Raw genomic sequence first — 21,302 nt, 5'->3', positions numbered from 1 at the left:
CAGCGTCAAATGCTGGAGCGGAAGTAAACAACCGGCAGCCAAGTGGATTCGGGGGGAGCTGTATGCAGCCAACAGAAGATGCTTGGGGAGCGTCTTTTCCACAGGCGAGCGAATAGAGCACGCCAATTGCTGTCACTCCACTAGCGGCCACCAACAGCCAGTGTGCGATTGGCACGTATGTAGTGTTCGGGGTCGTGCAGCTCAGGGAGGGGTCAACCACGCTGCATCTGCAGGTCCGGTAGCACCACAAAATGCAGGACAGTCGACTTTGCAGCAAAGAGAAAAGACGAATGAAGTGTGGTGCACCAGAACTGTCGGGGCCGGTGCGCAGCGAGCCTCGAGAAGCAAAGGGCTGTACCTTGTGTGTCCCGTCTCAGAATTGGGGGATTGCGCTGAGTGGGTGAAGTCTGAGTGGAAGGCGTGCGCGCTTAACAGGAAGGTTTTGCGCCGGAACTCCACAAAATATTCCCCAGATTTGTTGAGACACTTGACTGTGAAAACAAGCGGTCAGCAAGCTTCCAGGGCAGGGACACTGTGGAGAGGGAGCTGAAGCGGTGCAATTGACATTTCCCAGCGATTTACCTGGTATCCACACCAAACGCACGTGGGCAACAGATCGGTATTCCGGCCGGTCAGACACCAAAGAGATCCTTGAGATGAGAGGAAACGGTTCCAACGGTCCGGTGATTCGACTGAAGACGTTGAACGGAATTGATGGCAGTGGGAATGTGCATACACAAGAGCAGCAGGATGAGGGAATGTGGGATAGGAAACACGGATGATGGCAGGAAAGTCGGGCACTGGCAGGTTGACAATGACAGGGCGGTCAAGGTTTGTCGTCACCCTTGCCCTTGCCGTCCGTCGATAGAGTTGACACGCTAGACCCTGTCCGATGTCGCTCGATCATCGATGGAAAAGCGGGAGAGCCCGAATCGAAGAAGGAAAGGTTTCGAGTTGCATTTACAAGCTGCGAGGTGAAGACTATCGGTACGTACTGAATATCTGACCGCAAGTGAAAGAAAGTGGTTGCATTGACTCTGGCAGCGCAGCTGAGTGTCGAAATTCGGGCGTCTATCTAAGAGGAGTGCAGAACCTCGCAAACATATATCATACAGGAAGTGAGTGACGCATCTGAATGATTGGCATCCGAGGCTCGGCGAGATGCATCATAGGTAGGTACCTTTACATAGGTGAGTTGTGTATGAATCAGCGGCGCGCCACAGCATCGCATTCTGAGGGGTGGCGCTGTTCAGCCATACACTAACCACTCCGTACGAGTGTCCTCTACCTTCGTAGCCTTGGCTGGCTTGCCTGCGCTTCACAGGAAGAGCGATCTATTTCTGACCGGCCATGTGGCAACGAGATTGGCTGGTCCGGGCGCTCTTTCACATGCCAGACGCTGCAGACAGTTGAGTGCCACTCAGCCGCTTTTGAAATGTTGGGAGTCGTGCCTGGCACAGCTGTTCATATTCCGGGTTTTGTGTGTGGCACAAAATGCCCTCTGCATTTGGTTTCGAAACCGGAGAACCAATCGGAAGCGCTTTCGCTGCAGGGTGGTCTGAACCGCCGGCAACGAGGCGGGAACAACCCAATCAGTTGCTGGCAGGTGACACTCCTGGGTTGCGGGACTTGCTGTGGCGTTTGGGACGACTGCCCGAGGAGGGCAGCGTCACCGTCACCTGTCCCAGCAGATCACATCCGCCAAGGCTAGTACGAGACTAGGTACTTTCCTCACCCGCCTATGTATCTAGGTATCCGTGAAAGGAGTGGGAAGGAAACTCAGCACTATTCCTCAACAGCTCATCTCACCCTCAGCTAACTTCTTGTGTACAGTACATGGATACTTACACAAACAAGTCTCATCTCAATATAAGGGGAGACTGCCACTGCCAACCTGCTAGGTTGTCCATATGGCGGCCACGCGGCATGGAAGGGAAGCGCTTGCTCAAGCTGGGTCTACCCCCAGTTCGGTAGCCTATGCTGCCTATCTTGCGAACAATGGTCAATGGGGTTCATACAGTTGACGTCAGCTCAAAGACATTGCTCGCCCTTGTCCCTTCGGACAAAATACCTATGCAACCATTGAACCGAACATTGATCGAAGGGCGCCTTTGTGCCCAAGGCTCTATTTGGGAAAAGCCCGACAATTTAAACCACATCGGAGCCTCCGAGTCCGAGGATCGAAGATCCGAAATCGTTTTGTTCGACCGAGACAATTTCTACTGCTCGCTATCAGCTCAGTGTGCACTGTGGCACGCGTGAAAGCTTGTAGAACTTGTCACGGCGATACCCTCATGGCTGCACACTGGGCTCGCGATCCCGTCACGGGCTATTATCAGGCCATGTTGAGCCAATCGGGCGGTCATGGCCACCACTTCAGGCAAGGGGTTCACGGTGTACTCAGAGATGTCTATTGCGACCCATGCCTCCAGGTTATGGACAATATGCACGCGCAACTTGACGAGGCTATCGAGTCGTTGGAAAACTTGACGCTCGATGAGACAGAGGTATGGGAAGACCCCCCAATGCCCAATCTCACGGTAGGTGAGATCACCGATCCCGCGGTAGGTACAGAAGCCCGCTACACCTTGCAGTGGGAACAGTGGCTGAAGTCACCGAAGGTAGGTGTATACACCCCGGCCATAACGCCTCACGCTCAGACGCCATGGTGGGGGAATAACCGCACCCACTACGGACTGTTGCAGCCTCAAGAACAAGCCCGGCTAGAACGCCCAGCATTTGCCGCCCAGTTTGCCAGGGATGGTACGTATCCCCCAGGGAGATCACGGTTTGCCCAACAGGTAAGAAGCCCTCGCCCGCGCTCTCCTTTGCCGATGTCCAGACCGGTTCGTTACGCTCGAAGTTGTTCTCAAGACATCTACGATGACCCGGAGTATGAACCAGAGTTCTGGGCAAGGAACCTTCGCCCTGGAAACATCTGGACAGATCCTCCCCGGTTCCCGGTTCGGGATCAAGATAATGTCTCACCTCGAACTGTACTAGAGCCCCAAGCTCACAACTGGAATAGGGGCGTATCGCAAATTGGCAGAAGCGGCCAGTCATTCTACCAGCCCGTCTACCAGGCCGTCTCTGGGAGAAGGGAGAACCTCAACAGCCTGATGAATTGGGATCAGTACCAGAGCACCCCATACTTTCTGTATTACTAACATAAGGTAGTCATGTCCTAAACAGTAGATTGCTCAGTGAGAAGGTAGTGGAAGAATCGAGTCCGAATCCCCGCCATAGAACCCCTAACCTCTCCATCTAATCTGAATCCCGGTACCTTAACATTTCATAATACATGCAGCTCAATGTCATTGGAATTACTAACCACCTCTCCTCGCTCCTCTTGTGGTTGGTGAAATGTGAACTTACAGATGTCGAGTCGTCTAGATTGAATGACCTTACAAGCACAGGTACACCAGGTAGTCCTCCAGCACCCGCGTCCACCGAGAGGGCGAAGAATGATCTTACCTGGAGAGCGTGGGCCTCTGTCATCACTGCCCTGGGCAACATTACTGCCCCGGGCAACATTACTGCCCCGGGCAACATTACAATTTACCTTGACCTTAAATTAAAATCTGGCACAGATGAGGCGAATAGTAATGGCAACATCAATGGAACATAAATGACCGAGACGCCCCTGTTAACCATTATAGTGACAAAATGTCGGTCACTACACTTGCCTTCGCCCGTACCAGACCCAAATGTCAAGGTGGATTGCAATGCTGCTAGGGAGGACAGAGACCCCCTATTCCCTGACCCCGAGCACCGTTTAGGTAAGGAGCAGGGGCGGAGCAAGAACAATACGCAAAGAACAGGACGACCGAAAACGTCCGACAGACATGATGGCGCCTGAGAATGCGAAGACGAACAAAAAGACTAGGAGGCCACCTAGCCACGTCGGCATGGGTGTGGATCTGGTAAGAGAAAAGTACTTTCTTTGTTTTGAAAAAAGAGGAAAAAGAGAGACTCGGATACCGGGAGTCGAACCCGGGGCTGTTGAGAGAACAGTCACTTCTGTGAAGTGAGAGTCAACGATGTTACCGCTACACCATACCCGATTGAATCGTGTGTGGCTCCGATTGGTTGGGATTGCGAGCGGAAAGAGAGCTCTTTAAAAAAAAAAAAAAACTCATCTGCATCAACCCACCCGCGACGCAGAAGCGTTTGGCAACTTGATCGTTGCAGGTTATTGCAAATTGCATCTTGTCTAGCCAGCCGGAGTTGTAAAGAACTAAGGAAACGCAATGTCTATTATATAGAATGACTAGACCTAGTGTACAAAGTTCTCTCGGGCTGATTACTGAAGGCCTAGAAATCCTGTAGAAAGCTGTCTGATGTCTAAGCCGCAGCCCTAGACCTGATGAGAAACTGTAGATGAAGAGGTTGAGGAGTATACCCGGGCGGGAACAATGCCTCTTGATGCCTGACAGTAAACAGTAGATCGTTTAAGCCAGCCCAGCTTAAACTCGAGAACTGCCTAATGACCGAGTTGAAACGATCATCGATATGTACAAATGTCCTAGGATGCTCATGCCCTTATTGTCGTTGTTGCTCTTCAGTGAATCTTCACCTACTGTAGAACCTAGGAGCTCTTGCTTTATAATTCTCATGTAAGAAAATATCTGAAACCGAGTAACTGCTAGTGTAGTTGTCAAACCGAAGGTTAAGGAATTGATCATTGAACCATCATAGACAGTTTGAAAATGAAAATGGATATACCCACTCCATCGAAGTAGCAAATCTAGAGACAGTACTGCTAAGGAGGCAAGACGCGAATTTTGATCCTAAATCGTGAGCTGTCATGAGAGTCAAAGTCAGAAACTGAGGTCTAATGGCCCTCCTGTAACAGCGCGTTGGGAACCGGGCACTCCGATGTCCCTTGCCCTGAGGTTCAAGTTCTGATTTTATGTCCAGAAATAGCACATTTCAGGTCGAGTGGCGTAAAGGTAGCGCGTGGTCCTCCTATAAATTGGAGCTATCCAAGACTGAGGTTGTGGGTTCGAGTCCCATCTCGATCGGCCTTCTCTTTTGCCTGTATCTCCATCCATTGTAGATACGGACGGGGAAACTTATTTTTTTTTTCGCCTGTTTGGTGCGCATCACATTCGTCATGAACGCGGAGGAGTAACACGTAAAGAAGTGCGTATATATGGTGAAGAGGCAGATTTGGTATGACGGTTAGTACAATACAATTATCATTGTAAAAGGTATCTATGGTAGGTATCTCGTGAATCTCATGCAAATGCTTTTCCCAGATTGACTCCGACCCTTTATGACTGTTGCCCACCCACTTTTATTCAACATGCCGCCTAGTCTTTAGGCTGGGACCTCTTAACAATCCTTGCACCAAATGTGTAAAAGAGCAGCGGGATGGGTGCCAGCCCCAAGGAGATAAAACCGAGAAGGCTGTTGCCCCATCCCATATCCAGCGCCTCATACATTTCCAGGGCACAGAGCGGGAGCAGCGCGCCGGCGAGCGACCTCAACACGGCCGTGGCAGCCGTGACTGATGCTGCTTGGCGCGGGTAAAGATCCAAAAGGTAGTTCTGGATGCACATCTGCTCGGGAAGAACAAGGAAATTGTTAGCATATCCGTTCCATTCCAAATCATGTGGGCTGACCGCACGTACCATGACGCCCATTAAGCCAAACGCAAAGATGAGAGAACCGAGCATGGGTACAATCCAGTGCACGCGATACTGGATTGTCCAGCCGTACAGGAAGAGACCGACGGGAATGGTGAGGCCGGCCGGCAGAGTAAGCCACGGGAGGAGCCGGATTTCGGGCCGGTGCTGTTCACCGCTGTCGAGTTTGGCCTTGACCGATTTGTCCGAGAGGGCGCCAAAGATGCTGATGCCAAACATCATGCCGATCGCGGTCGGAATGAATACTAGGCCGCTTTCGCCCTCGCCGAAGCCGTAGTATTGAGGATACACGAGACTGAAAGTGGAGAAGAGAAGATAGAGGATGCCGTCTGCGGAAGCGTTAGAGATGGCTGCTGTTGGAGGGATAAGACAACACGACACGGGCTTACAAGTAATGGCAACGTAGAACGACATGAGAGTGACAATGGGCGTCAGGAACAGGAGCCTCAGCGGCCGAACGATGGCGACTTTGATCTTTTCCACCGCGTGGCCCGACAAGTCGGCCAACTCGCTCCGCAGGGCCTGATTCCCCGTCTCTTTGCGCAGCCTGGCAGCCTTTCGCTCGAGAATGACCGGTGCGTAGGATTCCTTCAGGGTGAAGAAGGTGAAGACGGAGACGATGCCAGCCAGGATGGCTATGAGCCAGTACACCCACCTCCAGCCCGCAGCGCGGATGAGATATCCGCCGGCCACGGGTCCGATACAGGGGCCAAGCAAGGGACCCAGGGCCCAGGCAGCCATGGCCCGCCCGCGCATCTCGACGGGCATGATGTCTGCGATGCTGCCGCTGCCGATGGTGATGGGCACCGAGCCGGCGACGCCCATGAGGAAGCGGAAGGCCATCATCATGCCGATGCTGTTGCTCAGCGCGGTGCAGATGGAGAAGACGGTGAACAGGACGTTGCCAATGTTGTAGAGCGGGGATCGGCCGTAGATCTCGCTCATGGGCGCGATGATTAGCGGGCCAAAGGCGAATCCGAGAATGTAGACTGAGAGGATAAACGTTGCTACGGTGGGCGATGTCTCGTGGAACTCGGCCAGGATTCTGCGGATGCCAGGCGCGAACATGGACGAGCCGAGGGGTCTATCATCATCCCATGTCAGTTACGCAGGGAGAGGGTCGTGGATGAGAGCGCAAAGGACTCACGTAAGAACGGTTAGGATGGAGATGACGGCAATGTTGAACCATTTTTTGCGGTTTGTCCAATTCATTGGATTCTCCGGGTCGTTGGCGCCATCCCACGAGACGATGTCGGGGTCCTTGTCATGATTATCAACCTGCCGCTTCTCGTCGGCAGCGGTAGCCTCGGCCTCATCGGCAGTTGTGGCCTCCAAATCCGAGCTTGGCTCAACGGGCCCCTTTTCGAGGTCGAGGTTGGAAGAGCGCTTGGTGCCGTCGGTGATGGCGACCTGCGATGATGAAGGGTCCATGGCTGTCGCGTGTTGCTGTCGTCACCGGGGCAGTTGGTTTCGGGAGCGACCGTCTCGGCGTCTCTTGGCTGCTGAAGATCGCAAAGCCGGGCATGTTGCGTAACTTGCGTTGGGCGCGGCATGGCATTGTATTCCTATTTGTACGAGTACTTTGCTGACCCAGGCAAAATGCAACGGGGTAGTATTACTCCCCGAGAGCCGGGATCGCTACCTCGGTTCACACAACCCGAAGACGAAGGGGGTTCCAGAGCCTGGGCTCAGTGGCCCGCCGCGGGGAAGAAATTGGAACCTTGCAGTACATGCCGAACCAACTGCATTAGCGCGTAGACTTGCCTACACATGTGCATTGCCAGAGTAGGACGTTGCTTTACCTCGACTCATCTACTGCGTAGGTAGGTACGGATAATGTACATACACATAAGAATTTGGGAAAGTTGCATTGGATGTCTCGCATGATGGGACGCCAAGGCGCCATCTCGACCAAGAACTCTTGACCGAACCCGAGGCGCTGGATGGGCTAGCAAGGGCTTTCTGACAGGTTTTGACAGGTTCCACGGCTGAGTGCACAAAAAGTTTGCACAACTCGCTGTTAAATTATAAACAGGTGAGAGCGAGAGTTCGGCTTGACAGCGCTTGCTAGCTCCGGGATAATTCCAGCGTTACAGTCGGACGTGTTTTGGACAACAGAATGTGCGCCCAGTCGCCCACCAATCATGGAAGTCATGCTCGCCCTCTCGGTTTCGCTTTCGAATCGGATTTTGCCATCTCCACTCAAATCATCTCCGGTGCCCCTTTATCGGCCCCACGGCGCCCGTTCGCCGAACCGTCGAGGGGACCACCAAGATGCCGACGCCACCGCCATACACTCTCAACCAGAGCCTCAGTAGGTATCCTCCGTGCGGGCCATCTTCTTGGGCGACGTCAATGGTGAGAACCTCGAGTGATTCATGAAGTGCCCGCCTGCTACAGTACATGAACTTCTTCTACACATTTTGTATTTCGACAATTCCTGGGGCCTTCTCTTCATACGCCCAATACCCGATGCTACAATAAGCAACCTAAGAGCAATCCCAAGTTCAAACAAAGCTTCCCGGCCATAAATTCGAACGCAGATCTATTCTCATGTGACACATGACCATTCCCGTGTCCCCAAGACCGCTTCCAATACCATCTAAAAGCCGGGTATTTCCATTCGCCGTTCGTGCATACTCTGCCTGGCCATTTCCTATCCCAAGATCCTAACGGTATTGTAACATCTCTATACCAGCAGCTCCAGCAACACCCAATGTAGTCATCACCTCCCCAACTTCGTAGGCGCCCAATCCGCCAGCCAGCCGCGTGCCTTGGCAAGGTTGCCCCCCTCAGCCTCAAGCGCAGCGATGCACCACTCCTGCTCCCAAACACCCTCAGCTGCCAGCATCTCCGACGTCTTCTTCCGGCGCTGCGACGCCTCGTCGACGCAAAAGTGCACGGGCTTCCCGCGGTCCGCAACGTCGCCCAAGAGCGGCTTGACCAGCGGCAACGCCGCCGCGGCGCTCGACCCCAGGGGTTCCAGCCCGCGGTTCGCCCGGCCCGTCTTGCACCACTCGTTGACGCACCACTTCTTTCCGCACCCCGTCATGAGCTGCGTCAGGTACCGCCGCTCGATGCGGCGGCGCAGCGCCTTGCCCTCCGGGTCGTGCATGTTGACGTAGAGGGGCGCGAAGCACAGGCTGCACAGGCCCAGGTCGTTTCCGGGCCCCTGGCCCATGGCGGTGCCGCCGTTGACCTGGCCGCACGGGCCGATGCCGTGGAGGGTGCGCCCGCAGAGCTGGTTGCGGCATACTGCGGGCTTGGACCGCGTGGCTTTGTCCAGCTCGTGGTTGGCCGCGTGCGCCGCCATGTCCCGGAGACGCACGATGGCGCCGCAGAGGTGGCAGTCTGTTGTCCGCGCGCCGTCGGCCCGCTCGTGCGCTGTCAGACCGGATAGCACCGTCTCGGCCTCGGAAGAGGGGTCAAGGGGATCGCCTTCTTGGGGGACCTCGAGGTGGCAGAACTGGCAGAGGATGAGCTTGCCGGGACAGATGGTTGTGCGGTGACGGGCTAGTTCGGGGAGGGAGGGGAATGTGAACGGCGTCGATGGGCCGCAGGAAGGGCAGGTGTGCTGCATGTGCTGGATATACTCGTGCTTCCTTTTGCTTGAAAGGTTGGAGCCGTAGGACTCAGGGTGCGTTTCGCAGTGCCAATGGTCTTCCCACTCGTCTGATCGCTTTTTGAAGACGTTCTTGCATTGTGGACAAACAGTATTGTTCCTCAGGCAAAAGTTCTCGTGGAGGATTATCGTCCGTTTCGGGATCATTTGCAAACAGTTTTTGCACTGCTCCTCATCTGCTGACTTGGGCGTTGAGTTGGCGGAGTCGCTGGCGGCTATGACAGATTCTTGGGAATCGACTGCCTTCACTCGAAGGATATAGCGTCGCGGCGTTGGGCTCGCCGCTTGCTGCTCGCCAGGTAAGGAGAAACCATGCACTGAGATCAAGAGGCTTTCTGCGCCTTCAAGCTCGACGTTTGTCGGTTGAATAACGATGCGCTTTACGCCGTCATTCGGCGTTGAGAAATCCCCAAATATGTGCTCACTGTCACGGGGCAACGCCCTTTGGCGGTTGCTCTTGGGGCTCACAAAAAGATCGATTTCTGCATCGCCGTCTATTGACAACTCAATCGCCAGGGCACGCGCCCTGTCCCAGGATGGCAATTCGTAATCGACATAATCGCCTTCCAGCACCTGGCCTTCAACATCCTTCCAAATGTCAATTGCATGTCCCACCGAGCTACCGCCAGCCGTTCCAGGTACCCGCTGGGCCTTTGCAGTTATTTGTCGTAGAGTCTCTCGTGCTTGCTCTTCATTGAGCGCCTCAATGTCAACCTCGAGATCAGTGTCAACGACGCAGATGCCATCCCCGTCGGGCTCGAACTTGTCTGCAAGGAAGCGAAACTCTTCGCCTTTGACACCTGCTATGGACAGCATCGAATTCTTCGTAAGCGTGGTAAAACTAGCGCGGAGCTGCCTCTCGAGCAGCGATTTCCAATCGTCGGGGTTGTAACCAGCCTCTAGAGGCCTCAGGCGCACGTAGGTCCCTTTGGGTAGCTGCTTCGCCTTGACGACGATCTCCACCGCGCCCTGTCCGGACCTGCCATCCACGCCATCTGGACACAGATCTTGTATATCCGATTCTTGAAGCCCTAATGCGTCAAAGAGGTAGGGGCTCAGCCATATCTCGTTCTCATCTGCGGAGAATTCTCGGATGCCCGCGAAGACAGCGTTCCCATTCTTTTGGTTGACAAGTTGGAACATAAGCGGATGCGGCAGCTGTTGGTATGTTTCGCGGTGCTGGGACCGATCCCGTCTGATATTCGTAGCCGAATAGGGATTGAAGGGATCGAAGGCGGTAAAGGTGTGTGAGGTCGAAGGACCAGTGGTCGATGCAGCAAGGAGCTGCTCAAGCGCTGACTGAGGCAGTAGGATCTTGTCACCTCGTAGATCTTTGCTTGCCACACGTGAGGGATGAGCGACGCGAAATGACGCGCGCCAGTTCAACTGTATAGGCTCCTCGGCCATCCCGACACGGCCCCGCGCCAGATACTCTAGAGATTGGGCACGCGAGGATGAGGCTGGCGATGCAACGAGATGCTCAAAACTCGAACTGGTTACGTAGGTGTTGCGCCATCAAGGGTAATGAGGACTCTGCAGATCTAGTCAAAGGTAGCCTTGCGGTGGTCGAAATTCCGAAGATATGTCGTGTTCTGAGGAATTCTAGGCTGACATAGAAACATCATCAGTCAGCGGCTTCTTGGGGTTTCCACCGTCGTCATCGGGCTGATGGTTCGGTGCCCCGCCGAGGCTGACCATAAAGTGGAGCAGTACATACCTTCCGTATGTATTGATTCAAACGATACGTGCCGTCGTTACGGTATGTATACATCATTCCGATATATGTCGTCGCAAACTAGGTGACGAGTTTCACCTTAACGGCATCCACCAACTTGTGGTACTCTATTACCTCATTCTCAGCTTGAAAATCGGATTTTGAGGTGCTGAAAAGGCTCTTTACATGTACCTTCTAAGGTAACTTTGAAAGAGTGGGGAACCCCCGCCCGCTGCCAGTGGCGGCGTGCCAAAGTCTCGCTGGGGCAAATGAAGCAAATCGGAGCTTGGCAAGATCTGCCCAAGATCAACAGAGCTTTGGTAAGCTACGATAAGATCCATACGAGAACGCCCCCCGATATCGTAATTGTCAATGCATAGCAACTTACGATGTACACGACAGCACGGTACGTTAGCACAACAGGCGGCGACCTTGACGAGCCTGGCAATTCATGAAGCTCTCCAGAGGCCAAGAAGCTAGCGTAACCCTCCGAGGCCCGGCAGGCAGCAAGACATTGTGACCCCGCGGTGCCGGTACTGTAGGTTGCAGTGAGGTTGCAGTGCAGTCGAGACTCCTGCTCTTCGAGAGCTCTTTGGCAGCTCTCCACCTCAAATCTCCAGCGCTAAGGCCGGCTAATAACAGACATATGCAAGCTGCCCGCACTTTAATCTTTCTCTTCAGCAAGACCCCTAACGACAGCTGTCCATCAGTGTAAGCTTTTCGTCGACCAGAGGAGGCAGGCAGCAATGTGCACTGTCAAGTTCCCCTCTTCCGTTGAACACAAGGGTCTGGACAAGGCAAGGGTGCCGTAGCTCAGGCAGACGCTAACGGCACTCCGGCCTCACCGGCCCACATCCCGTCCAGACTCCACTCTGGACGGTCGTCCGTGACTCTGAACCGCAGTCTCGGGGCTGGGTGTGACCACGCCATCCCATCATTCTCATCTATAATAATCAGCCCAAAGTGCCCGTGGCCGACCGTCTTTCGAGCTGCATGCACTCTTGTTCTTATCCACAGCCCTGGAGGTTGGGGGTACTGCATCCGTTCGACATCTCGCCAAAGGTGACGTGACTTTTACCGACCGCCAGCCTACAATGACCCAGGCCTGCGACACTCGCACCGGTCTGCCACCAGAGATTCAGCACAACGCTCTGCTCCAACTCCTCTCTAACTCGCTCGTGCTGTCTCACACAGCACCCTACCTTTCGTGCTGTGACGTCTTGAACCTCGCAGCCACATCGCGGGCCTTCCGTTTCCTCGTCTACCACACGCCCCAGGTTTTCCGCCGCCTAGAACTCAGCAATATCAAATCAGCCCAGTTCGATATTGACGCCATCGATCGAGGTGGAGAGATTTGGTACAACGTCCAGAATGACGAGAATTTGACCGAAGATGAGTAGGTGCTTTTGTTGGCCGACGCCGCCTCTTGCCGGACTCCGCTGACCTGACCGCCTGTGTCACCCTCAACAGCTTCTACTCGGGTCCGTTGCGTGGCGTTTTCTCCAACCTCCGACGCCTCAATATCCTGAGGGATGTGCAGGTTCTCTGCCTCGACGGGCTTTCCGTCACGGCCGAGCTAGTGCACGACATCCTGATCGACCCTGCCTTCTCCGTCCGCATCTTATCCATTCGCGATGTTAAGAACATGAATGAGGGGAAGCTCTGTGGAACCCTGAAGTATGCCTGCCGTGATTCGAGGCCCGAGGGGACCCCGCGGCTGAAGGGTCTCTATGTCTTTGGCTCCAAGGATTCTGCCCCGGGTCGGATGCCTGCGTCTGAGAGCAGAAGTCCGTCCCTAGTCAGCCCGACAGGGTTGGCCGCATCATGGAATAACCGGAGCCAGAAGGCTTTGACTGCCGCTCTTGCTGAGGAAGCGGAGGCATGGTATGCTCGCCGTGGTAGTCAGTTCGCCCCACATCGCATCAAGGCCGAATGGGCGTCCACTCTGGTTGCGTGTGCTGGGATTATCGCCTTTGACTCGGTTCTTTGCACGGGCCCGAGGCATTTCAACTCCCCGGCATGGGGATCCGTCAATATAGACGCCCTGAACGCCGCGAGCGGCTCGCCTGCTTCCGCCAGTGTGCCCCACTTCAATGTCGCGACACACAGCTTGGCCGGATGCGCCTCTTGTGGCTCGGCTCCGGAAGGGTGGACGGTTTGGGGCGAAGACGAATTCACATCTCGCCGCGGTGCCAGTGCGAGGAGGACCAGCGGCAGCAGCACTACTAATATCGGCAGGTTCCCATTGCTAGCACCCCCTCCGATGCACTCGTCGAGTCTCGAAGTCGCAATGTGCCCGACCGGCCAATCAGTGAGGACACGGGTCCCCTACGCATCGAGAGGAAAGCAACAAAAGGCACAGTTCATCCCGCGTTGCTTCGACTGCATTCGCGATCGCTACTGCGCAGGATGCCACCGCTGGTGGTGCGAGTCCTGCTACATTGGGCCCTTCGCCTCATCGCCGGGTGGTCATGCGGGGGGCCATGCGGCGGCCGCTGACCTTGTAAGCAACCCCTCTCCCGACACCAATGCGGCAAGTGTGAACGACGGCGGAGGTGCGATATACAAGGTGCGCGACGGAATGTGCGCGGATGGGAGGTGCTCCCTCCAGCAACCCTGAGCACCGTGCTTTCAAGTCAGGGAGTGCGAAGTAGACAGCTTCTGTCCAAACGACATCTGGCCTGAAGTATGGTGAACCATGTCGGGGCGAGCTGTGAAATGTGCACATGTCCCGTTCAGCGAAGTGGCTCAAAAGGTTCATGTCCCTCGGGGCTTTCCCTCTGCTGTCTACGCGATTGTCAACGGTGTTTTCAAAGGAACAGTTGACGTCCCCTGCTTGTACATAGGCTGATCTAGCTATGGTAATAGGCTCACCTATCGAAGAGTTGTTGGGAGTGCGGCATGAATGTAAGCTCCTCGCCTTAGGATGAAGGGTATTCTCAGCACCTTACTAACGAACACGCATCAGTGCAGAGAATGCATCGACGTCACCCAGCGAATGTGCCAGCGATGCGGAGGCGGCTACTGCCTGATACATAACGAGGGGTCCGACCTCATTGCGGTACGTTTTCCGAGATACGGTGGATGCCTATCTTTCTTGTGTCTAAACTGCCACTAACACGGAGCATGTGCCTTCTAGTGCGAATGTAAGACCGTTCTCCCCTAGCCATCGTGCTGATTTTCCCTCGCATGCTGTGCCACAAACCAACCCGTTGCTGACACGTTTTATCTAAGCAGGGTGCGTAGGGAGGACCCGGCTCATGCTCAGAGGAGACCTCTACTGAGCTGAGCTCCGCTGGCGGATGTTGGCCCGCTTCCGTGAAGCCGTGTCTCCCTCCCTACCTACCTATCTTATGTGTCGATCTCAGCTCATCCCCAAGATGCCCTCGCCACTCTTTGGATAGCCTCTCCACTCATCCATTCACCTTGATGCCTTTAGTCGCAAGCCCGTTGTAATTTGGTCCTACAAAGACGGATGTCTTTCTTTTGGACTTATGTCTCTCCTCTCTTGGACTTACGCCTCTCCTCTTCTCCTGTTTCGGACTTATGCCTCTCCTCTTCTTGGATTCATGCCAGTTGCCATCATGCCGTTTTGAATTCACTATCAAACCGCTCAAGCGTTTTGTTGGAAAGTGTACTTGCCAGCGAGCAACCGTTTCTGTTTCGACTCATGATTCATGATACCCTTGCGGCAGGGGGTTTTCGTTTGGTGTATTGGGTGCTTTAGGCCTGCGTGGAGTGGTTGTAATTTTGCATATAGTTAATTCGTAGTACTTCTCTGTAGCAACGAGCAATATCTATGTGTCACTAATCTTGTTTCTCTGACCAGCTCAGTGGTGAGAACAGTACAGTGGCCCATTGCACAGTTTTGTCCACGGCGTTTCACTGCTCCAGCTTTCATGAAGGAATGTGACCGATTGGAGGTCTCCTGTAAGTCGACCACTCGACAGCAACTAATCCATGATGACAGCCTTGCCTCACTTGCGGCGTTCTAGGAGAGACATGTTACAAGCGAACCAAGTTGAAAGACAAACTGATGATAGCGCACCGATGATGTAAGTAGGTAGTCACGCTAGTCCAATACCTATGTGTGTTTGGTATAGATAGGTAGACAAAATGCTAGTATGTAGGAATGAATAATGACCGATTAAAGGTCTGCAAAATCCAGTCAAGGTATTCCTTCAATATTAGCAAAAATTACACGTATGCAACAAGCCTTTACCAACATCAATGAAACACTCCTAACCCCCAAATAGAATCCGTATACATAGGGGGTATCCCAATAAACAAGCCTCTCCCCCGAAATTCCCCTAAGCAGTTATCAGGCATATCCAAACAGATACCGTGTACAGTACACACAGCCAATCCCCGTTGAAGGGACCGAAGAAACTAGCTAGCTAGTCAGTAGCTAGATACCCTGCAGTCAGCAAACGCTTTCAGTGCCATCTCATCAACCGAACACCAGCCTTATCCGCAGAGTCAAAGCTAAAGGGACCAAGAAACCAGGTGGCTGTCATCCCACTCTTCGCTGGTGCAGTAGTTTGGAATCTGGAACTGGTTGGCGCCGAGCACACCCAGGGTCGACGAGGCACCCGTGCCCGTGCGGACGGCATAGGCCTCCTGGAACCACACGTCGGTAAAGGACGCGAAACCGGCCAGGGTGCTCCCGTAGTAGGGCCGCTCGACGACCCAGTCGGCGTTGATGCGTGCCAAGACGGGCCCGTCAGTGACGCTGATTGCGTACGTGTGCCGCTGGCTGAGGTTGGTTATTGTTCTGTATTATGGCACGGGGACATTAGTGGATTGCTCGTGGGTAGCGATTGTAGTCTAAGTGAGGAGGTGTGTAGTGGGGTGGGCGCATGTGAGAGGAGGAAGGAGAAGTATGAAGGGGAAGAGATAGATTGGACTTGCATTAACGCGGCCGTTGTTGAGCTCGTGTTGATGGTCACCTCGAAAAAGTCATCTGCTGCTACTGAAGGGAATTATTAGTATGATTCTCGTGCACATAACTATAGCGGACTTGCCTGGCATGGACGCGATTGTGTAGGCGCCTTCCGGAACCCACTGCCACCATGCTTCGTTCCTGTTTAAAATTAGCAACTAATCCCATGAGATCTATGCAGAACGAAAAACCAACCTTACGACTCCAGTCGAGTTGTCAATCTGTTAAGATAATTCAAGATCACGTTAGCCTCCTTCTCCAAAATCAAACCCTTATCAGCATCCATACCTTGCAAACCGTCCCTGACTGCAGCAGGGCCGATGTCCAAGTCTCTCCGTCAATGCCCACCCACGGAGCAGCGGCCTGGGGATATGTATTGACCCCGTTGCGCTTACTGCACTGTGGGTGTTGAAAGACGCCGTGGACGCTCTTGATCTGGTTGCTCGATGGCGTATAGTTCACAGAGCCACACCAGTTGGCGCTATTGACCTTGGAGTTTGCCCTACGGACCTTCTGGTGACCACGAGGCGGCGGCGAAGGGGGCCCGCGGTTGTTACGGCTGCGGCCAAATTCAAACGGCTCAAGCTTGATCTCTGACTGAGGTATTGGGACCCCGTCGCGAGTTGCCTCTACCGTGAACGTCAGCTCGGCCAGGCCGCAGGTGGCTAAAAGGGCCGAGCCGAACACTGCCGCATGGATCCACTTCATGGTGACGACAGGGGGATCTTAAGGGTGGCTTAATATATAACAGAATATAGCTTGAGTGTCTCGATGTTTCGATATGGTATCAGAGAGCAGCAGGGGGCGGTAGCGATGTGCAGGGAACGAGTCGCTCCGAGCATTGCCCCTTGATCGGATGACGGTGTCCTTATATCTACTCCTTCGCCCGTTGAGAGTCACTGAGCTCTCCGGTGCCTCCTTCGTCATCTTCACACGAACCCAGGTAGGGTTACCCAGCACGCAAGACCTGGCAGTGCCAGGCTATTCCACTTAGAATCCGAGGCGTTCCGCTCTACGGGTGAGGACACCACCCGGTTTGCCCAAGGGCTGAGAGCTGCAGGTGACGGTTTCGATATTCCAAGCCAGCTATTCCGCATCGAGATGAGTTACCCAAGGCATCTGCCTGAGAGGTGAGAACTGTGTTGGGCTCCCCCACATGGCTGGCCGGGGATGTTCTTCTATGACTGGACCTGAAAGCCTTCGGGGGCAATGTGTGCCAGGGGCACGGGCTGATTCCCCGAGTCAGGGTGGAGAGCGCGAAGGTTGGTGGTCAGAAGAAAAGGACGGCGGAGTAGCAGGATGGTTGGACAGCAAGGGGCACTGCCATGGCTATCTGTTCGTATTTGGGCTTGGACATTGGAGCTGTGAGCGCCGATGCCGTCTCTTCCACAGCTCTGTGACGGGTGTCTCTCAGTTCCTGCATTAGGCAGCCAGCTTTTCACCTGCCCATCCCGTCATCCGGTCTTGCGACTCCCCAGACACCGAGCGGGCGGGATCCAATGCCCTTCCAAAGAAACTTGAACCTTGCTTCCATCGTTTCTGTCGTCCTTCCTTTCTCGCCTAATACCACGTGGACGGGATATTGCTGGGATGGTCCAGGGGGTGGCACTGGGGGTGTAGCATGCCAAGATGCTGGCTGTGCCACGGCCATCTCGTCAGCCGGACAGTCTGATGTGGTCATCGAAAGACGACACACGGGCAACACAGGGCGAGCGATGTGTTCAGTGCCCAGGCGGCACGTAAGCCGGGAGGGCTAACGTCGCGCCGTTTCTGCCCGCAGCAAAGCGAAAGCAATGGAAGGCGCTCGAGCAGTTGAGATCATGGACGTTCCCGAGGAAGGTCTGTGAGTGCCAACTGCCAAGCCTGTTCGGAACCTGGTGTAACTGAGACTTTGCTAAGTATATAGGAGATGTGGTACGGCGCCGGTAGTGGAAAGTGACTTGAGTGGTATGCATGCAAGTACCTTATGAAAGGAGCGTTGGAACTACAACGTTGGCGCATGCCGTGTCACGGAGAATGATGTGACAAAGCTGGATTACGTGACAATGGCCCCCGTATGGCCGCGTCACGATAAAAGCTCCAGCCCGCCCTGTAGGCAGATGGTAGACTATTGGCAACCTGCCTCGCAAAGGCCGGGTTCGGGCGTTCCATCGCTGCGCGGAGGCTGCAACGAGCGGGGCCATATTCTCGTGGAATCTCATCTGGCCGGGATCGGTTTTGACATTGTGGTTCGCGCGCAGCGGGTGATCGACCGATCGGCTTTTCCATGCCGAAAGTGACGAAAATCTTGAAGAGATTGGAGGGGTTCGGCTTGGGAGCGCGTGATGCAGGGCGCCTGCAGTCAAGCCCGTTAGTTGAGGGTCAGGGATCTCAGATGCGTTAGCTGTAGGTTTAATGACTCCCGGTTAGATGCATTGCATCGCAACTGCCTTGTGAACATCATAACGTATGTACTGCACTAGTGTAGCAGGGCAGTGACGGGAGCTTTCCCTCAACTGCAGGCGGCAACGTCTGTAATGCTACTTCCTATTTCCAAATTGTCACCTTCCGCCCCTAGCAGGACACTGCCCGGAAGAGAAGGATGCCGAACAGACCGAAGGTGACGGGGAGGGAGCACAAGACAATAGTCAGCGTTGTAGGTAGCATTCTGTTCCTTTTACTAACTAGTGCACTACTGCTACCTTGAATCGTCTTCAGCCACACTTCTAATCTCGGGATAGTTGCTTTCGAGAAAAGCTGAGGAGGGTTGCACTCAACGCCCCCTTTGAGTAACCCCGGAGAATATACTATTGACCGAACTCGCTGCCGTGCCTGATGGGTTGTGGCGCAGGAATCTACTATTTGGCAATATTTCTTCGTTTTCGCCAACCGCAGCACTACCATCGTTCCCGATTCAGTTTCAACTAGTTCTCTGGGCTGAAAGGGAGTTGAGCATACAACCGATTGAGTTGTGAAATGACTCAGAGGAGTCACGGGGATCGATTGATTGTTGATACAGACTTCGAGCCCCATCTACATCGATACGAATGTGGATGCGACTGATACCCCAAGAGTGTATAGTACCTTTAGACAACTTGCTTCGCCCACGAGCGACTCAGGCCGCTTTGAGCTTGTCCTAAGTTTGCTGATAACCTAACGTAGGTACCTCTAGTCAACTGAACACCTTGAATGCTGAAGCTGCCTTCACCATCTGCCCTCTAGTCGATTTTAGGTTTAGATAGGGTCAGCTGAGATGCACATCGAGTGCCCAACCGCCTACCACGCCACCCGCCGGTGATTCCCAGTCTATACCTTGCTAGCCTGATTGTCGTGCCGGACCGTTTCCAGCTCCAAACCCTGCGAGACCTTCTCCAGCTCTCCTTCAGCGCTCAAATCCCTCGCCTCGGCATCCCGGTTCCCATACCGGCCAATCTTGTACCAAGGCAGCTCAAACAGCCGGTCCATGCTCTCCAGGCTGCGCCCCGCTGTCTCGGGCACCGCGAACCACACCCAGAGCCCGCCCAGCATGGTCATGGCTGCAAAGAACCAGAACGTCCCGTGGGGGGAAATACCCCCATGCGAGGGAGGGAGCAGCAGGTTCGGTACGGCCCGCGCGTTGCCGTATTGGTTGACAAAGTGGAATGTCATGGCCAGCGACGTGCAAAACGCGCGGATGCGCAGCGGAAAGAGCTCGGCCGTGAGCAGGTACTGCATGCTGTTCCACCCAAGCGCCCAGCCGAATCCCGACAGGTAGATCATGGCGACGGCGCCCTTGGACGCGGCCAGCTGCGAGGGCGTGTACGTGCGTTGATTTTCGTTATGGACCTCGAGCGAGGGGACAGCCGTCAGAAAGCTGGCCACGTAGATCATCGAAACCGTCTGGAAGCTGATCCCCAGCAGGAGGGACCGCTTGCGGCCAATGACGTCTACTAGGAAAAGGGCGCAAATGATGGCTGCCACAAGCTTGAGAAGGCCAAACACGGCCGTAACCAGGAGGGACGTGTTGGTGTCGGCAATGCCGAGCAGAGCGAAGAGGTCGGGCGCGTAGAGTGTGATGGAGCCGGCACCCGACCATTGGGAGAGGATCTGCGCTCCAAGGGCGAGGCACACGCGGTAGAGGTTCCTACGGTTAGCAAAGGCTTCCCTGAGGATGCCGAGCCACCCTGCACTCTTTGTCGCTTCCCTTTCTTCAATTAGGTTCGCCGTAATTGCATTGATCTCACGGACAACGTAGTCATGGTCCGCAGGTAGCTGGCGTAGCCGGGACATGGTCTGAAGCGCCGTGACATTCCGATCTTTCATGATGAGGTACCGTGGCGATTCGTACTGCAAGAACGTGAGGAGGAAGATGATGCCTGCGAACATGAGATGTATGCTTGTTGGCACTAGCCACCGGGCTGCCGTGTCGTCGTCCATGTTGATCTCGCAGCCGTAGTTTGTGAAATATGCCAGGACGATGCCGAGGTAAACAAAGCCGGTGAAGGCACATGTGCAGAGGCCTCGAATACTTGCTGGTGCAATCTCAGCGAGGTAGACTGGGCCTACAACGGGCGTCTGTCCGACACCCAGCCCGGCGATGAATCTCCCTGCGTAGATAGCGCCTAGGTGGCCGTTGGACCCCATGAAGATGGCAATTCCGACCATCCAAAGAATACAAAGCTGCCGTGTGGCCCATATACGCCCGATCCTGTCACAAACAAGAAACGCGCTGTCCAAGAATCAGCTCGTGTTTCAACAAGACTCAAAGCGCTATGAATATAGCCAGTATGTGACGGATAGGAGTGGATGCCGGCTATCAGCGAACTCACATCAGCGCGCCTCCAACAGAGCCTATCTGTACCATGGCCGAGACATTGGCCTTGATATTGGCTTGGTCGACAGTTGAGTATGAGCTGTAGTTGATAGTCTTCTGGAAATGTTCGCTGTTGAATGCGCCGCTGATCAGGCCCTCGTCAACGCCGCGGGCGGCGCCTAGAAGGCTGAAGGAGAGGACAGCGAACCATAGTCTCCAGTTGAATACCTCGTTGGGCTCGCTCAGATTCCTGAGCCTGAAGATGTTGACGGGTTTCTTGACACCGCCAGCCATTGTTATGAGATATCCAAACCGTCTTCCCGGTCTCGTGACAGCTTGACAATGCGGCGGTCAAAGGTCCAGACTCCAGTTCCGGATGCTCTGGTTCACACTTTACAGGGGCTCCTCTGACGTCTTATCCCTCGAACTGGACGATCTGAGTCGAGCTGCATGCCCGGAGCCTGGCCGGGTCCCTGTCATGGCGGTGGGCCGATTGTTGCGCAACGATCCCCGCCCTCGTCCACCACAAGTGTAGAATGACCCGGGTGCATGCACCCCGCGTGTAACTTCCACGGCGTTATATGACAGAAGGATGAAGATCT

The 21,302-nt window shown here is 54.5% G+C and overlaps 7 protein-coding genes and 2 non-coding genes across 9 annotated transcripts; 5 read left to right on the top strand and 4 right to left on the bottom strand.

The window, feature by feature from the left end:
* The first annotated feature begins 1,928 nt into the window (after positions 1–1,928).
* Positions 1,929–3,397, top strand: N656DRAFT_84025 (uncharacterized protein). The gene has a single exon (XM_064818932.1). The coding sequence runs from the start codon at positions 2,295–2,297 to the stop codon at positions 3,165–3,167; it is 873 nt and encodes a 290-aa protein (XP_064670512.1). The 5' UTR covers positions 1,929–2,294; the 3' UTR covers positions 3,168–3,397.
* Positions 3,398–3,972: 575 nt separating this feature from the next.
* On the bottom strand, positions 3,973–4,064 carry N656DRAFT_t72. The gene has a single exon. It is a non-coding gene; the product is annotated as a tRNA-Glu (tRNA).
* An 871-nt stretch (positions 4,065–4,935) lies between these two features.
* N656DRAFT_t73 lies at positions 4,936–5,024 on the top strand. Its single transcript has one exon. It is a non-coding gene; the product is annotated as a tRNA-Arg (tRNA).
* Positions 5,025–5,315: 291 nt separating this feature from the next.
* N656DRAFT_709136 (general substrate transporter) lies at positions 5,316–7,082 on the bottom strand (the record flags this gene model as incomplete). The annotated part of the gene is made up of 4 exons (XM_064811568.1): positions 5,316–5,564; positions 5,637–5,980; positions 6,041–6,735; positions 6,799–7,082. The coding sequence occupies 4 exons, from the start codon at positions 7,080–7,082 to the stop codon at positions 5,316–5,318; spliced, it is 1,572 nt and encodes a 523-aa protein (XP_064670511.1).
* Positions 7,083–12,081: 4,999 nt separating this feature from the next.
* N656DRAFT_708845 (uncharacterized protein) lies at positions 12,082–13,607 on the top strand (the record flags this gene model as incomplete). Its single annotated transcript, XM_064811545.1, has 2 exons — positions 12,082–12,383; positions 12,458–13,607. The coding sequence occupies 2 exons, from the start codon at positions 12,082–12,084 to the stop codon at positions 13,605–13,607; spliced, it is 1,452 nt and encodes a 483-aa protein (XP_064670510.1).
* Positions 13,608–13,888: 281 nt separating this feature from the next.
* On the top strand, positions 13,889–14,271 carry N656DRAFT_798114 (uncharacterized protein; the record flags this gene model as incomplete). Its single annotated transcript, XM_064817719.1, has 4 exons — positions 13,889–13,894; positions 13,956–14,048; positions 14,127–14,133; positions 14,225–14,271. The coding sequence occupies 4 exons, from the start codon at positions 13,889–13,891 to the stop codon at positions 14,269–14,271; spliced, it is 153 nt and encodes a 50-aa protein (XP_064670509.1).
* Positions 14,272–15,093: 822 nt separating this feature from the next.
* Positions 15,094–16,861, bottom strand: N656DRAFT_82376 (concanavalin A-like lectin/glucanase). Its single transcript, XM_064818430.1, has 5 exons — positions 16,218–16,861; positions 16,125–16,150; positions 16,012–16,070; positions 15,899–15,956; positions 15,094–15,761 (listed from the first exon to the last, which is right to left on the bottom strand). The coding sequence occupies exons 1-5, from the start codon at positions 16,635–16,637 to the stop codon at positions 15,473–15,475; spliced, it is 852 nt and encodes a 283-aa protein (XP_064670508.1). The 5' UTR covers positions 16,638–16,861; the 3' UTR covers positions 15,094–15,472.
* Positions 16,862–17,285: 424 nt separating this feature from the next.
* Positions 17,286–17,846, top strand: N656DRAFT_82831 (uncharacterized protein). The gene is made up of 2 exons (XM_064818531.1): positions 17,286–17,768; positions 17,839–17,846. The coding sequence occupies exon 1, from the start codon at positions 17,429–17,431 to the stop codon at positions 17,684–17,686; it is 258 nt and encodes an 85-aa protein (XP_064670507.1). The 5' UTR covers positions 17,286–17,428; the 3' UTR covers positions 17,687–17,768; positions 17,839–17,846.
* A 999-nt stretch (positions 17,847–18,845) lies between these two features.
* N656DRAFT_779158 (general substrate transporter) lies at positions 18,846–21,302 on the bottom strand. Its single transcript, XM_064815145.1, has 2 exons — positions 20,717–21,302; positions 18,846–20,616 (listed from the first exon to the last, which is right to left on the bottom strand). Exons 1-2 carry the CDS (start codon positions 20,992–20,994, stop codon positions 19,215–19,217), a joined length of 1,680 nt encoding a protein of 559 aa, XP_064670506.1. The 5' UTR covers positions 20,995–21,302; the 3' UTR covers positions 18,846–19,214.

This window comes from Canariomyces notabilis, assembly GCF_033297395.1.
Source record: "Canariomyces notabilis strain CBS 508.74 unplaced genomic scaffold N656scaffold_10, whole genome shotgun sequence".
Classification (NCBI taxonomy): domain Eukaryota; kingdom Fungi; phylum Ascomycota; class Sordariomycetes; order Sordariales; family Chaetomiaceae; genus Canariomyces; species Canariomyces notabilis.
Note: the sequence above shows the minus strand (reverse complement) of the source record. Positions and strands in the feature narration are given on the sequence as shown.